The sequence below is a fragment of the Carassius carassius genome, chromosome 13, assembly GCF_963082965.1.
Source record: "Carassius carassius chromosome 13, fCarCar2.1, whole genome shotgun sequence".
Taxonomy (NCBI): domain Eukaryota; kingdom Metazoa; phylum Chordata; class Actinopteri; order Cypriniformes; family Cyprinidae; genus Carassius; species Carassius carassius.
In genome coordinates, this window is record NC_081767.1 from 29,472,775 (window position 1) to 29,489,429 (window position 16,655).

The 16,655-nt window shown below is 35.2% G+C and overlaps 1 protein-coding gene across 2 annotated transcripts in view; it reads right to left on the minus strand.

Annotated features, from left to right (window-relative positions):
* Positions 1-16,655, minus strand: part of LOC132156297 (voltage-dependent calcium channel subunit alpha-2/delta-1-like) — a 97,904-nt gene that overhangs the window by 33,957 nt on the left and 47,292 nt on the right. The window contains exons 11-19 of one of the 2 annotated variants that reach the window (XM_059565239.1): positions 15,613-15,771; positions 15,051-15,155; positions 14,277-14,355; positions 14,094-14,143; positions 13,916-13,999; positions 13,755-13,832; positions 10,439-10,519; positions 8,735-8,809; positions 72-143 (exon numbers count right to left, since the gene is read on the minus strand). In XM_059565239.1, coding sequence (XP_059421222.1) covers positions 72-143; positions 8,735-8,809; positions 10,439-10,519; positions 13,755-13,832; positions 13,916-13,999; positions 14,094-14,143; positions 14,277-14,355; positions 15,051-15,155; positions 15,613-15,771 — 783 coding nt within the window. The remainder of the gene's footprint in view (positions 1-71; positions 144-8,734; positions 8,810-10,438; positions 10,520-13,754; positions 13,833-13,915; positions 14,000-14,093; positions 14,144-14,276; positions 14,356-15,050; positions 15,156-15,612; positions 15,772-16,655) is intronic. The other variant, XM_059565240.1, reaches the window with a different exon arrangement.

Consider the following 16,655-nt stretch of genomic DNA (forward strand, 5'->3'; position numbering starts at 1 on the left):
AGGTGTTTCATCAATATAGCAATAAAAAAATGAATACTGTTTTGTGTTTGTATGTGTACATTGTGCCATACCTGGACTTTAATATCATTTTCCAGCTCTGCATCCAGAAAATCCAGTGTTACAGGCTCCTGGAATTTGGGGTTCTAAAGAGAAACAGAATTAGGTTAATATTTCTCTCTATAGTTTACGTTTAGCTTTGGGTTGAGTGTTAATGTACTCCAGGTCTAAAATACATCACAGTGAAAGTTTCTATTGAGCTACAGAAATATACAGTGTTTAAAAAGTTCATTTATGTAGGCATAAATCCGATTAATACGTTCTTCTACAGAGAGAAGAAAAAAATTATAATTCATCTCAGTTCTTTCATGAAAAAAAAAGTATTTTATTTACATGTAATCTCCTTTGTCTCCTTTTCATAAACATTCACATTTTTAGAATAATATAGAATGCACAGAATGTGTTCTGTATTTAACTATGCTAAGTTTAAATATAAAATAACTTAACATTCAGATTTAACCAGAGTAAATCTAAACGTATTACATCATAAAATATAAAATTGAGACATTGCGTCTCAGTGCGTACCTATTTCATTAAATGTGGCTGTCGAATTATGATTCATGTTCCTGAGCAAGAACCATGCAAATATTAAAATACAGATTGCTTAAAAAACCTTGCCTCGCTCCATTTTATGAGGTAATAAATAATTCCAAGAAAGAATGTTTCCCCTTTTGAAAAGAATGATTTTGTTCATCTGTATGTATTACAAGTCACATTGCTCATGTACACATTAACAACACTGACACCTACACCAAATCTATAATGTGAGAAACATTATAAGGTGAAATGAGGCAATCTGACTCTTACATGCAAAATGCAGTTCAAGCATGAATGCGGTCAGAGGAGAGGATGAGGAGGACAGAATCAAAAACAGAGACAATGAATGACATGAGACAAAACAATCCCATTACAAAAAGAAAGAAACATGGACAGAAAGAAAGAACAAAGAACGAAGAGGGACATATAAATGAGAAAGAAATCAAAGGGAAGCACTGAATATGAAAGCAGGAGCGTAATGAGAGACAGACGACACTGAGGAAGGATTTCAATGTGTCGGGGTCGCCCTCTGCTCCGCTACTGGCCCCCAGGGGACCCCCACATCGCCCAGATATGACTGACATGTGTCTGCTTCATGTGTCAATCTAGCAGAACATAAGAGAGACTGATGAAAACTATGTATGGCACTTCTTATATAAGCTGTGCAAATATGTCAACTATTTCTTTTCTAACATGTGCGAAGATATTCTGTGCTTGAATAGTGCCGGAATGCCCAGCGTCAGGCATACACATCCAGTCGTGGGCGTCACTGTTTACGTTGATTGTGATAATAGCACACCGCTGAGAATCAGTGACTAACCCCATTATCACACTAATTACAGTGTTCAAGAGAAAGATACAGAACTCAAGGCAAAAAAAAGGCCTCACTGAAAAATAATCTCATGCACACAACTACTGATCTGAAGCACAGCGCATATAGTGGCACCGGGTTAAAAATACCCTCTTGTTCTTTTCTTGCTGAAATAACACAAAACTGAAATAACTAATGTCTTAATAATCAATGTCCCCTAAAAGTATTTGGACATTTATGCAATACTTGAAAACTATTATTATAACTATATTACATCAGACAGTAACATAAATAAATAAATAAGACACTATTTCACTTATTTGGCTGTTGGTTTAGAAAGGTCAATACTTTTAAAAAGTTACATTTAAATAAAATTTTAATAAATAAATACATTTCTGATAACCTATTTCTATTTTTGGATTACTGTTTCGGAAGGTTGTTTTAGTAGAGGTCAGTTCACCTAAAGTGATCTACTAAGTCTCACAAAAGTTTTTAAACAGTATATTTATTGTTTTATTTAAAGCCTCTCAAACTTCCTTTTGTGAAATTATTTGCCTTTCTATGTTGTATTATTATTGTTGTTTTTTTTTTAATAAATGACACTTGGTTTGATATCTTATGTAATGCAATGACATTCAAGCATTTTTAAGTATGTGCATACTTCCTGAGGCCAAATTATGATTCTAAAACGCTATCAAAGAATTACCATCTTTAGCCAGTCCAAATATCTTTCATGCAGAATATGTTGACTAAGCAGCAGCCATTTTTATAAACAGGAAAAGAAGATTTATACAAGTTTGGTGACCCACCCAAATCACTTCCTCACCCTGAAACACACAGCTAATATCAGTTTTACAAAACATGTAACACATGAAACAAAACAGATGTATAATGATTGCAAAAAACAGATATCCTATCATATTATCTCTTGAATTGGATCTATGTTATACAAAACAAGTATTAGATTAATACAAATTAATATTAGAAAGGAAATCGTTTTTTAGTCCAAGTAAAAAAAGCAAATACATTTTGCCAATCAGGATAAAAAAAAGCAGCAGAATTTGTAAAACATGTCAGGCAGTCAATTCCCCCATAATGCCACTGTGGGACAGGCAATGTACCGTCTCAGCAAACATTTTTCCTTTCCCTTTTCTCCTTCTCATTTTTCACTTGTGTGTTTTCACTTGGACAGTAAATCATCTTTTTGTTGTTCGCATTACAAATGGAGGTCAAGTGAGAACACAGATCTGCTGTATGAAAAAATCATTACTGTATCCTTCAAGATTACAAGCACATGACATGAATACCAACTGTTTGAGATACACATTGGATGCGAGAGCTGAACGTGCTACGGTAGGCTGAACTCTCTGGTATATCTGGTAATGGTTGGAACACATAAAAACCATTATCTTTCTGATCCGCCAGACAGGAAATAACTCAATGAACTCTCATTCTGTAGACGCAAACAAACATCAGATGGCATGCTAGCACTCCTGATAACCGTTACACACACTTACTGAAGTCATATTTCTGCTGAAAACACCAGTATGACTGATCATAAGCATATGCTGTGTTTTGGATGCTGTGTTGTTGTGCTGGAATCCATACTAGACTGCTAAACTAGCTTAACTAGCAGGGTTGGACTGGTAAATTCTATCATTTAAAAATTTGGGGTGAGCAAGATAAAAAAAAAAGAGAAAGAAACAAAATAAATACTAATTTATTTCGCAAGGATGCATCAAATTGCCAAAAATGTCAGTAAAGACTTTTTTTCATTGCTGCAAAACATAATAAATGAATAAGAAGTTCTTTTGAACATTTTGGTGATCTAAGAATCCAGAAAAAACGTTTTATTGTTTGGGAAGCTTGAATTTAAAAATAAATAAAATAATAAAAGACAGCTTTTATCTCACAATTTAAATAAAATTAATAAAAAAAGTCATTTTAAATATTATAATAAAAATATTATATAAATTATAAATAAAAATAATTAAAAAAATACTTTTTTTATTTTTTATTCCCGGGGCAAAAAAAAAAAAAAAAACCTGTGAGATTAAAGCCTCATCATTTAAAAAGTCTGAAAATCCCAGAAAAAGAGTCAGAATTCTCTCTCACAATTCAGACTTCATCTTCTTGCATTTCTGAGTTGTGAGTTGTACAGTCAGAATTGCGAGAAAAAAAGTCTGAATCAAGAGATAAAAAGTTCCAATTATATTTCTTATGTTTTGTTCTGGGGCAGAAAAAAAATGCTGAGGTAACCTTGGAATTGCAAGAAAAAGAAGTCTGAATTGTGATTTGTGTGAGTATATATAACAAATTAAGGCAGAAAGAAATTGATTGGATTTATTTATTCTTCCTCTTGCTGAGTACATATGTGTTGTGTACAAAGTGATATAGCAAAGGGGTTCTAAAACTACAGTATGCTCAGTAATGATTTTTTGGCAATATATAAACTACAGTACAATGCCTCTAAGATTCCGATTAGGAAGGCATTCTAGATATCATACTACAACACTAGTGCAAAGTCACTCTATTTCTATGACAGAACGGACTGGATCTACCACAGTTTGCATGGTCTCACCTCAGGGAATGTAAGAGCAAGCTTTTTACTTAGCCTGCGGCGACGGCTCTGAATCCTGTTCTAATGAGAAATATGGAGAGGATTTCAGTGGAAACAGAAAGAGGGTTATTTATGGGCGCCAAATAGTGACTTGAGCTTTGAAAGAGACCACACTTGTTAACAATACCGTCATTGTAAAACACGATAATCCATCATAGATGAGACCGTTTGAAAGAAATAAAAGTGCATGCTATAAATCGATTGCCATCGTGTAGGCCTTCCTACTGTTTGAACACAATTATTTCGATCTCTGGCGAGCAGACAACATATGGCTGACATACTATGAGGGTTTGCTCAATTTCTACACTGTCAAAATCAAATTAGCCCTTCCTGCAGTGTTCAAAGTCTCCTTGATAGACTCTCCAAAGTTCGTTCAAAGTAGACGCTTTCTCTTAACTTTAGCCGACTAATTCAGTCATGTGTTTTGCACTGCTGGATACTGGTGGAGCACTTTGAACTGTTTCCAGTAGATCTGGCACCCCATGGTTTAGGGGCTTGTGTTTGCATATCAGCGCTGCTCTGGGTTAAGTATGGTATCCACGGTTCAGAGATTCAATCCATGCCTACGTGTCTCTATCAATCAGCCTGCCAATCTGCGGCTGCACCAGATCACATCTCAACATCTGTCCTTGAGAGATCAAGCCTTCAGATGTGATCAGAGCCGGCTCACTAAACTAAAGTAAAACCGACCGGATCGCACAGTCTGTTCCGCACATGGAGTCCGCTGGGAGCAATAAGGCTGGTGTTTATGTTTGTCATGGCACATGCATTTTGCTCATTTTTATGTCTTTAACGATATAGATGAGCACATTAAAAAATATATAATAATAATAATATTGTTTGCAAGTTATGTTACGAGTTTGTTTCGATGAAATCTTTTCAAAGGCTCTCCCATATGAAAGACAGGGAGTGGAAGAAATCTCCAAGTCTTTGTCGCTTCTTTTAATCCAAAAGCTGAAGGATGGAACTTTGAGGCAAGATGGAAGAATGTCATAACATTTGTTCTTACTGACGCCAAGGATGGAAATGTGTTCTGTATGTTTGATTTGACTGGCTTGTGGACTGAAGTTGATATTCTCGATATATAAGACCTGGAGCTTTGTTATTTTAATGTAGATTTAACAGCAAACATCGTACTTCTCTGACCTAGCATTTAAGCAATAACACTGACATGTTTCAGCAGATGTACCAGAATCACTACAGTTTAAAAGTATGGTTTTTAATAGTTTAAAATATTTCATCTATTTATTTAATTTAAAGTAGCCAATTTCCATTTTAATATATTTCCCTATCATTACCAATTTTGAAAACTGTTTTCCTGTTTAATATTTTTGTAGAAACCATTACACTTTTTTTCATGGTTTTTTTTTGTCCCACTTAATATTTTTATACAAACCATTACACCTTTTTCAGAATTTTTTTCTGAAAACCCTGAAGATCTTTTTTCTACGCAGCCATGATGTTGTAACTGATGCAGTATGTGGTCTGGGATTGTCATGTTGGAAAATGCAAGGTCTTCCCTGAAAGAGACGACGTCTGGATGGGAGCATATGTTCTAGAACTTGGATATACCTTTCAGCATTGATGGTGCCTTTCCAGATGTGTAAGCTGCCCATGCCACACACACTCATGCAACCCCATACCATCAGAGATGCAGGCTTCTGAACTGAGTGCTGATAACAACTTTGTTTTGGTTGTCCTTGTCCTCTTTATTCCGGATGACATGGCGTCCCAGTTTTCCAAAAATAACATCAAATTTTGATTTGTCTGACCACAGAACAGTTTTCCACTTTAAATCCATAATCCATTTTAAATGAGCCTTGGCCCAGAGAAAGGTTTGCACTTGTCTCTGTTTCCCCATTTTACCTAGCCATCCGTCCCTCCCCCTTGTCCTCCGCCGCTCCACCTCCCTCCTGGTCTCTGTATTCCTTGGTCTCTTCTTGGGTTCGGGTGGAGCATCTGGTAGCTGGTCCGTGGAGGAGGGGGTAATGTCACGCTGTCTGGTCTCTGTTTCCCTGGGTGTCCACTAGTGGTCTCACTTCCCCATAGGCACCTCACCATAGGCACTACAATTCCCACTCGCTTTGTCCCTTCATCACAGTAATTGCACTCCTGTTAATTGCACTCAGGTGTCTTCACTTGTTAGTCATTATCCTCCCTTTATTAACCAGTCCTTTTCTGTTTGTCTGCATGGAGTCTTTACTTTCCATCACCGGGTTTCCTTGTGTTCCTAGTTTTCTAGTTCCTGTTCTTGATCCTGTTTGTTTATTTGTTTGTTTCTGTTTTGGACTGATGTTTGGTTACGACCCCGGCTTGTTTTGACTCTGATTTTGGATTGCCCAATAAATCTCACACTGCTTTTGGATCTCACGTCTCCTGTGTACCCGAACGTGACAGTCCTGCACATGTTGAATTCTTTGCGATTGCATTTTGAGCTTAAATCAGAGAATGTCTAAACTATTTTTAATCTACAGCCAACCAGATATGACATATTTAATACATTTAACTTCGTTTACTTATGAGATTGTCATAGTGGGCTGGGATTGTCTAAGACTGCGTGATGGATGGTGCTTTTACCATCCAGACCAAGGATAAACTATGACCCTGAACACACACACATGATCACATTTCTCTTTCACATACTTTGTTTAAACGATGAAATACAGACTGGCCTGTGTGTTTGATGGGATACCAGAATCAAAGGAACCTGCAAACAGACTGGTATGTAAAAAGTTTAGTGGAGCTGCATTGAGAAACATGTATGCAGGTTCGCTGCCAGAAGCACGTCATCTTACTTTGGGCAATTTTGCAAAGGTTATGTGCAAAGCTCACACAGCAAAGAGGCTGTGTGCGCCGATCCAAAAGGAAAAAGCTATATGAGCGCCTGTTTACACACCGCAAATGCATGTTCGTACATTCTAAATCTACAGCTTTACATATGAGGTCAGATGCACTTGTCAATAATGATATGAGCTGAATCACTCGCAGATGCTTGATTTTCCTGTTTGTGTCACAGGAAAGATAACTGTAATGTGATATTATCGATTAAAAATCATGATTATTCACATCCAAAATAAATGTTTTTGTTTACATAATATATATGTGTGTAATGTATTATGTATATATAAATACACCCACATGCATGTATATATTTAAGAAAAATATGCTTTGTTTATATATAACTTATAGGTATATATATTTTATAACACCTGTACGTGTGTGTATTTATGTATACATAATAACACTGTACACACACATGTATTATGTGATCAAAAACTTTTATTTTGTATGTGATTTAAAAAATGCGCTTATAAAATTTACATGAATGGATATGAAATATATAAAAATGGGTGATATTAGGGCTGGGTATTGAAATATGTCAAAATTCAGTGCACTGCAATCAGAAAATTGAAACTGCACCAAATGGCACATAAGAAAAAAAAATGCCACAAATCATAAGTATGACATACAAAACTTAAATGATGACATAAGGTTAGTTTTCTGACATAAAGGTAATTACATCTGACATAGTCAAAATAGTCTGCCATAAGGAAATTATTTAATCTTATAATTAAGGCTTTAAATCTCATAATTATGATTTAGTATATCATAATTATTACTTAATACCCTGTATGTAAAATTATGATCATATAATTATTTGATCACAATTTTGGTATTTTTTGTCTTATGTGGTGGAAATGGGCTTCCACACCAACCTGCTTCTTCATTAATTAACCTGTGGGAGGTTAAATTAATTCTGATACAATGACTTGAAGTGTAAATGCAATACTGAGAGCAAATTAACTATAACACATTAATATATGATTATATTGACACAGCTATACATTGCTCTACCGTTCAAAAGTTTGAGGTTGGTAAGTTTTTGGTCTCTTATGCTCAACAGTGCTGCATTTATTTGATCAAAAATACACTGAAACAGTAATATTGTGAATTATTAGCACAATATTATTAGAGAAGATTATCTATTATAATATATTTCAAAATGTAATTTATTCCTGTGATGGCAAAACTGAATTTCAGCATCATTACTCCAGTTTTCAGTGTCACATCATCCTTCAGAAACCATTCTAATATGCTGATTTGGTGCTAAAAAAATATTTATTATTATTAATATTAATAATATTATGTTGAAAACAGTTGTGCTGTGGAAACTGTGATACTTATTTCAGGATGAATAGAAAGTTTACAAGTAAAATGTTAGTCCTTTTACCAGCAACTTTTAATCTGTTTAATGCATTCTTACCAAATAAAATTATCTTTTTTTTTTTAAATAAACAAAATATATCTTACTGACCCCAAACCCCTGACCCCTAAAATAAAATTAAGGCCCAATATATTGTATTGTCATGTGACCATTGATCAATTTGAGACTTCAACGCTAGATTCGTAACTTAAATGTGGTCCTCTGTAACATATGCTTGATATAAATGTGCACATAAACACACAGACATATGTGAACATGCCATTCAAAAGCACACACATAAGTGTGTGTAGGTGAGAATGAACATTAATATACAGCACATATACACCGACAAAAAAGGGAGGGGGATATAGAGATAAAGACAGAGATACAAAGATTAAAGATGTTAAATAACACCAATCTCAAACAAGGAAAAACCTTTTCCTGTGTCATAAATGTGCGGTGATGTCATATTTGAGGTATTTGGGTGGGGAAAATGCTTCAGTACCTTTGGTTGCAAGTTTGGATGGAGCAGCACGTAACCGTTAGGATCAATTGCGAAATAATATCCATTAGGACCAATCTGAAATGCAACAAAATGGAAAGAGGAGAACAGTGAGGACACCTCAAAACAGAAGACCACCATCAAACCCAAGTCCCTGCTTGGACCAAATGGGCCTGGTTCCTCAAAGATGCTGTGTTTAATCTCTCACTAGCGGGGTACTGTCTAATATCCCTGGAGAACACCGGCCCGAGCTGTCAATCACCCCCCCAGCACTTAGTGTTAATCAAATGTGTCGGTTCATCTGGAAACATTCCTCTAAGCTTAACAGAAAATCACAACCATTTACAAATCAAATGTAAGTACAAACAGATGTAATGTACAAGGGCTTACGTCCTCTTAAGAGCGATCTTACTGTAAGGAGGCAGACCGCAGAACAATAGCGCATTTATCTTATGCGTGCTGTGTTATTCTTATTACAGGGACTCAAAGAGTCCACAAAGAAAACATCTAACACATGAGCTTAGCTTTGTTCTCTTATAAATTGAATTATGTAGCGTTCAAGGAATAGTTCACCCTAAATGAAAACTTGTTGCCGTTTACGTGCCCTCACATCGTCCCAAAACCAGATTTACTTTCTTCTAAAGGTTTTTTTTTTTGATTTTCTTTTTCAGTGCAATGAAAGTGAATAGGGCTGTCAAGCACCAAATCTAAGAAGAAAGTACCATTGAAGCAGCATAAAATTAGTACATTTGATTCAAGCGCTATATACTATGTCTTTTGAAGCCATACAATTCTTGCATGTCTTGTCTTTGACATCAAACTGGTGCGACACAACTGACACTTCATATTTTATTCTACACTACTGTTCAAAGGTTTGTGGTTGGTAAGATTGTTTGTAATGTTTTTCAATGTCTCATATGTTCACTAAGGCTGCATTTATTTGATCAAAGAAAAAAAAACAGTAAAAACTGTGAAATATTATTACAATTTAAAATGACTGTTTTATAATTTAATACATCTCAAAAAAGTAATTTATTCCTGTGATTTAAAGCTGAATTTTCAGCATCATTTCTCCAGTCTTCACATGATCCTTCAGAGATCATTCTAGTATGCTGATTTGTTGCTCAAGAAAAATTTCTTACTATGGAAATAATGAAAATGAAAAAGATTTTTAGAATTATTTAATGACTAGAATATTCAGCAGAACAACATTTATTAAAAAAATAAATATTTTGTTACATTATAAATGTATTTGTTACGTTTGATCAACTTAATGTGTCCTTAAAATAAATTTAATAATTTCATTAAAATAAACTTTACAGAGCCCAAACTTTTGAACAAATAGTGTACATGAAGATTATATGTAAATGAAGACTGAAATGTACACTTTTTTTATTTCACCAGTTTTGTTTGATTATTTTAAGGCGCTTTATTATTATTATTATTAGTATTATTATTATTGGAGATTGTCTTCAAGGCCTCATTCACATTCATAGTATTAAAAAAGTGTGATCATCATAACATCATCTTTGTTGTTTCACGGAAGAAAAATGGATTTGGACAATCTGGGTTTGAGTAAATAATGATGGAATATTCATTTTAGGTCAACTATCCTTTTCACTTTCATTTATTTTGTATTTTTTATTAGACTGGAACACAAATGCTCACTGTGTTTGAGTTGAAATAACATGTGTTTGTGGTACTTACTGTGAAGCGGGGCGTCAGTCTTTTGATATCATCGAGAGACACATCCACCCCCATCACTCCTAAAATCAACTGGTTCTGATGCTAAAAGAGAGATAAAAAAACACAAGGTTTCCACTCTGACATGAAATGGAGTGACATTTACAAATAACTATGATGCAAAACTGTGCCTGGAAAGCATAAGACCTGGAAATTTCACAACAACACAAACTGTTGCAACTGTTTAAAAATACAACCCGAATTCCGGAAAAGTTGGGACGTTTTTTAACTTTTAATAAAATGAAAACTAAAAGACTTTCAAATCACATGAGCCAATATTTTATTCACAATAGAACATAGATAACATAGCAAATGTTTAAACTGAGAAAGTTTACAATTTTATGCACAAAATGGGCTCATTTCAATTTTGATTTCTGCTACAGGTCTCAAAATAGTTGGGACGGGGCATGTTTATCATGGTGTAGCATCTCCTTTTCTTTTCAAAACAGTTTGAAGACGTCTGGGCATTGAGGCTATGAGTTGCTGGAGTTTTGCTGTTGGAATTTGGTCCCATTCTTGCCTTATATAGATTTCCAGCTGCTGAAGAGTTTGTGGTCGTCTTTGATGTATTTTTCATTTAATGATGCGCCAAATGTTCTCTATAGGTGAAAGATCTGGACTGCAGGCAGGCCAGGTTAGCACCCGGACTCTTCTATGACGAAGCCATGCTGTTGTTATAGCTGCAGTATGTGGTTTTGCATTGTCCTGCTGAAATAAACAAGGCCTTCCCCGAAATAGACGTTATTTGGAGGGAAGCATATGTTGCCCTAAAACCTTTATATACCTTTCAGCATTCACAGAGCCTTCCAAAACATGCAAGCTGCCCATACCGTATGCACTTATGCACCCCCATACCATCAGAGATGCTGGCTTTTGAACTGAACGCTGATAACATGCTGGAAGGTCTCCCTCCTCTTTAGCCCGGAGGACACGGCGTCCGTGATTTCCAACAAGAATGTCAAATTTGGACTCGTCTGACCATAAAACACTATTCCACTTTGAAATAGTCCATTTTAAATGAGCCTTGGCCCACAGGAGACGACGGCGCTTCTGGACCATGTTCACATATGGCTTCCTTTTTGCATGATAGAGCTTTAGTTGGCATCTGCTGATGGCACGGCGGATTGTGTTTACCGACAGTGGTTTCTGAAAGTATTCCTGGGCCCATTTAGTAATGTCATTGACACAATCATGCCGATGAGTGATGCAGTGTCGTCTGAGAGCCCGAAGACCACGGGCATCCAATAAAGGTCTCCGGCCTTGTCCCTTACGCACAGAGATTTCTCCAGTTTCTCTGAATCTTTTGATGATGTTATGCACTGTAGATGATGAGATTTGCAAAGCCTTTGCAATTTGACGTTGAGGAACATTGTTTTTAAAGTTTTCCACAATTTTTTTACGCAGTCTTTCACAGATTGGAGAGCCTCTGCCCATCTTTACTTCTGAGAGACTCTGCTTCTCTAAGACAAAGCTTTTATAGCTAATCATGTTACAGACCTGATATCAATTAACTTAATTAATCACTAGATGTTCTCCCAGCTGAATCTTTTCAAAACTGCTTGCTTTTTTAGCCATTTGTTGCCCCCGTGCCAACTTTTTTGAGACCTGTAGCAGGCATTAAATTTTAAATGAGCTAATTAAGTGGATAAAAGTGTAAAATTTATCAGTTTAAACATTTGCTACGTTATCTATGTTCTATTGTGAATAAAATATTGGCTCATGTGATTTGAAATTCCTTTAGTTTTCATTTTATTAAAATTTAAAAAACGTCCCAACTTTTCCGGAATTCGGGTTGTAACCGCCTTGAAATTATGTGAATGTGTAGAGCATCCCTTCTAAACGGCCTCAGTGCTTGTCATCCATACTGGAAATGGATATTAACCTTATCAAAGAAGCCAGTGACGCAGTCAGTGAGTGGAAAATAATGGCAACTTTCAAAGGGTCAAACGGTTTACTAGACAAACAACGTACTGTATGGATCTTATGACCCCCAACTGGGAAAGTTTATGATAAGATACTGTTACTTTTCCATATCTGTTACTTTCGTAGTGTTCCTGAGAAGGTCACTGTCCACATGGTTAATACATTCAAGAGATAATGAGGTTTGCGTCAGTAGCTTTATCTCCTTTAAATGTGACAAAAATAGCAGTTTATTCCAAGAATTGGGCTATTATTAGAGCATTGTGCCTGTTAATGACACATCTGGTGTTCTGGTGTATGTTCATTCAAAAGTTTTTTTTCCTGCTTTTGGGGCACAGTTTGAAACATTGATCTTGTTTGTGCAGTTAAGGACCTGTGTGCATTTAAACCAATATATACGCACACTGTTTATTTTGTAATGTAACAACACACATTAACAAATCAGAAGTAATCTTTGCATTTTCTATATAGGCTGCGGTTAATGTAGAGAGAATGTAAACCTTTTACATATATAGGATCAATTTGACAAATACTTTTTCAGGTTTTATACAAAATTGACCATAAGACAAGCACTACTGAGACTACCATTGATAAATCTGGGGTCAGTAATATTTTTATTTTTTGTAAGAAATTAACTCTTATCCAGCAAAACTGAATCAAAATTAATACAAATAATAAATTATATATATGTGTGTGTGTGTGTGTGTGTGTGTGTGTGTGTGTGTGTGTGTGTGTGTGTGTGTGTGTGTGTGTGTGTGTGTGTGTAAATAGAATGAAAATAATAAGAAATGTTTCTTGAGCACTAATTCAAGGATGATGTGACACACAAGACTGGAGTAATGATGCTGAAAATTCAGCTTTGCAATTACAGTAACAAATTACATTTTAAAATATACCACAATAGAAAACAGTGATTTTAAATTGTAATAATAATTAACAACATTACAGTTTTTACAGTATTTTTAATCAAATAAATGCAGCTTTGGGCAGCATAATATACTTCTTTCCAAAACATAAAAACAAATATCATCAACCTTAAACACTTGAATGGTATCGTATATGTGGATTTAATAAACCTATCATTTATGTATAACTGATATTCCAGATTTTAAACGTCTTGTTCGGTCACCCGTTTTACCCTGAAGAAGCTCAAATAGATTTGTTTCGATTTTTCTGTCAATACATAATGCCCATATTTCATATGTGTCACTCCACATTATTTATTGTCTTAATTATTTCACTTTCATCCAAAATTATGCAAAGTAATACTAACAAAAAATGAGTGAGTGCTTCCATACTTTAGAAATAAACTGGAAAATCAAGAAAAAATCCATGGAAAATCCATCAACAATGGACCGACCTGGTTTCCAGATCCGCCCTCCCTGGATTTGGTCTTGTTGAACACAGGTAGCGTGCCAGTGATGACGAGGCCCAACTCCTGAAGCCATGAAGAGAACACAAAAGACAATCAAACACAATGCACTTACAGTTTCTATGATGTTTATTAAAAAAAGGTTGTACCAGAGCATCCAGGTACACGTTGGTCCACTGCACCTGTTTGGCATCTGCAAGGACCATCGGCCTGCCCATAACATCTAGATACTCCTAAGAAACCGTGAACACAAAGCATTTAACAGATGGTCATCCTTGGACCATATGAAAACAAATCACATTTGAAATGCTTTGGCAATACACAGACCTGTGTGTTTATGCGTATGGCTCCAATGGATGGGATTTCGTAGAAATATCCTAGAAACATATCATTTAGTTTATTTATTTTTAGCAATCCAGTGCTGAACCTGCTAAAAGGAGACTGTGAGATGTAAGAATGATTTCTGTGCTTCTGCCACTAGGGGGCAAACACAGACTGAGCAATACTTACCTTTATTAGCGCAGGCCATCCACTTTATTGGCCCGGTGTCATAGTTGTGTTGACCCACAGAGAATGTGAACACACGTACCTGCAATCAAACAGCTTAGTATATTAATTCAGAGCACCGTTTATTGTATTATGCCAAAAAGTTCACGCTTGGTCATATTTAGCTGAAAAATAAATAAATAAATATTACTCCAATATTAGTGGCACACCAAAAATGTACTATGGTGTGTTATAAAATGTGTCTAAATATATTGCATTGTAAAATAAACACTACATATAATAATTCAAATTGCTTATTTATTTAGAACCAACATTTCCTACAAAAATGTAGTTTCATTATAAGAATAGTGTATTCTTTAAAAAAAAAAAAACATTTGGACCAAAATTATTGGCACCCCTAAAGAATAAATTGGCATACAATCAAGAAAAGTGCATCCTGGAAGGGGGAGTGGCATTTAAGGCTTCATGTTTAAAATCATTTTGACATCCAACAATGTAGGCTGCCAATAATTGTGGGTTTGCTGCATATATATTACATAAAGCATGTTTTATTATGGATGACACTTGTTTTAGGACCTACTATATAAAATGTATAATATGTGTGTGTGTGTGTGTGTGTGCCCGTATATATATATATATATATATATATATATATATATATATACACACACACACACACACACACACACACACACGCAAAGTGTATTATTTCAACATGTTACACGTTAGTTAGAAATGTTTTATTACAAACCGTGTAAACTCCAGCTTCACACGCACCTTTTTGTCAATGTTGTATCTGCTAAAGACCTCCTCTGCCCTCTCCTCGCCCCCATCAGTAAATAACATTATGATCTTGTTGCAGTTTGCTCTGGTGATGTTTGGCTGAAATAAGCACAATCATAGCAGTTACACAGAACGACCAGCAGAAAGCAGCAGAACACAATAATACTACTACTAAACCTTCATCAGGGTTCATCAGAACCCTTCAAATACTAAGCAGAGGTGATTCCAGGATTTCAGCCTTCGACTTGTGGCTTAGTACAATATTTCTTACCTTAAGTCAGCTTATGACTGAATCCATCAGTGACTGTGGGAAGAATACTATTTAAACTGAACTTATCAAACTGTACAGTATTTTAACATCAGGTAAAAAGAGGACCCAGAGTGAAATAAGCTTTTACATTATTATAGACATTCTTTTGAGCCAGTCTGAAAGGAAATCACACAAAGTGCAGACTGAGGGACTGAGAAGAAAGACTGAATACGTGTTCAGTTTTTTTTTTCTATTTATAGATACATTTTTCAAACAAAATCTCCCAAAAACAGCAAATCTTCATACATTTGACAGCTGATTGAAGGCAAATTCGAAGCCTTTGGTATAGTTGGTGATGCCCTTGGCTGTGATGTTCTGCACTGCATCTTTTAAGATCTTCTTATTGCGAACGTTAGCTTGAACCAGGTGGTCGAAACACGCTGTGTTATTCACTTTTGTGTTAAACTGAAAAAGAAGAGAGAGAGGAAGAGAGAGAGAGAGAGAGAGAGAGAGAGGCATACAGTAAGTTAAAAACCATTGGCCTTCTCATTGTTCATTCAAAGCAAAATAATCACAACAAAAGTTACTTAAAAGATCTGTATACTGTGGTCAGAATCTCTGCAGGTGTTTGAGAGTATGCACATGCGTTGTGGTACAGTGATGAAAATAATTTGAGCTGACAAGCTGGATACCCTTACAAGTTTCTAATTTTCTGTTCAGATAGGGCTCTCTGTGTTCTGTCACTTATTGCGACTGACCCCTGTGAACCTGCTACTTCAAAGCATGAGAGACTGAGAACAAGAAAATACACTTGGGTGGAGGATGGAAATAGAGGGAAACAGAGGAAAAAAGAGGAAGAATGAACGCGGGAGGATAAAGAAGGGAAAACAGTACATGGTTTACTCCAGGCTCTAATAGTCCACAAATAAGGAAAAAAATCCTAAAAATAAAGTCACTTTTTATGGTTTCAACCTCATGATGTTAAAATCAATATTAAATTAACAGTTTATTTCTTATCTATTGTAATGAGCATGAAAATAATCAAATTTAAATACTGTAGCTATAGATGTATAGTAACAGATGTACCCTAAAACGATTAATCAAATAAGTTAAAATGTAAAGGGAATTTAGGGATCAAAAGTAAAAAAAAAAATAAATAAATAAATAAATAAATAAATAAATAAAAAAAAAAGTGGAGAGAGAAATAATAAAACAAAAAGGTAATAATAAAAAAAGAGTTGATAAACATATTTCTGTAAGTTTACGGATATATTCAAGACCTCTGTAAAGAGATTTATTTAGTTAGTTATAGTCAGCAAGTTATTTAGTGTTTATTTTCTAATAAAGGA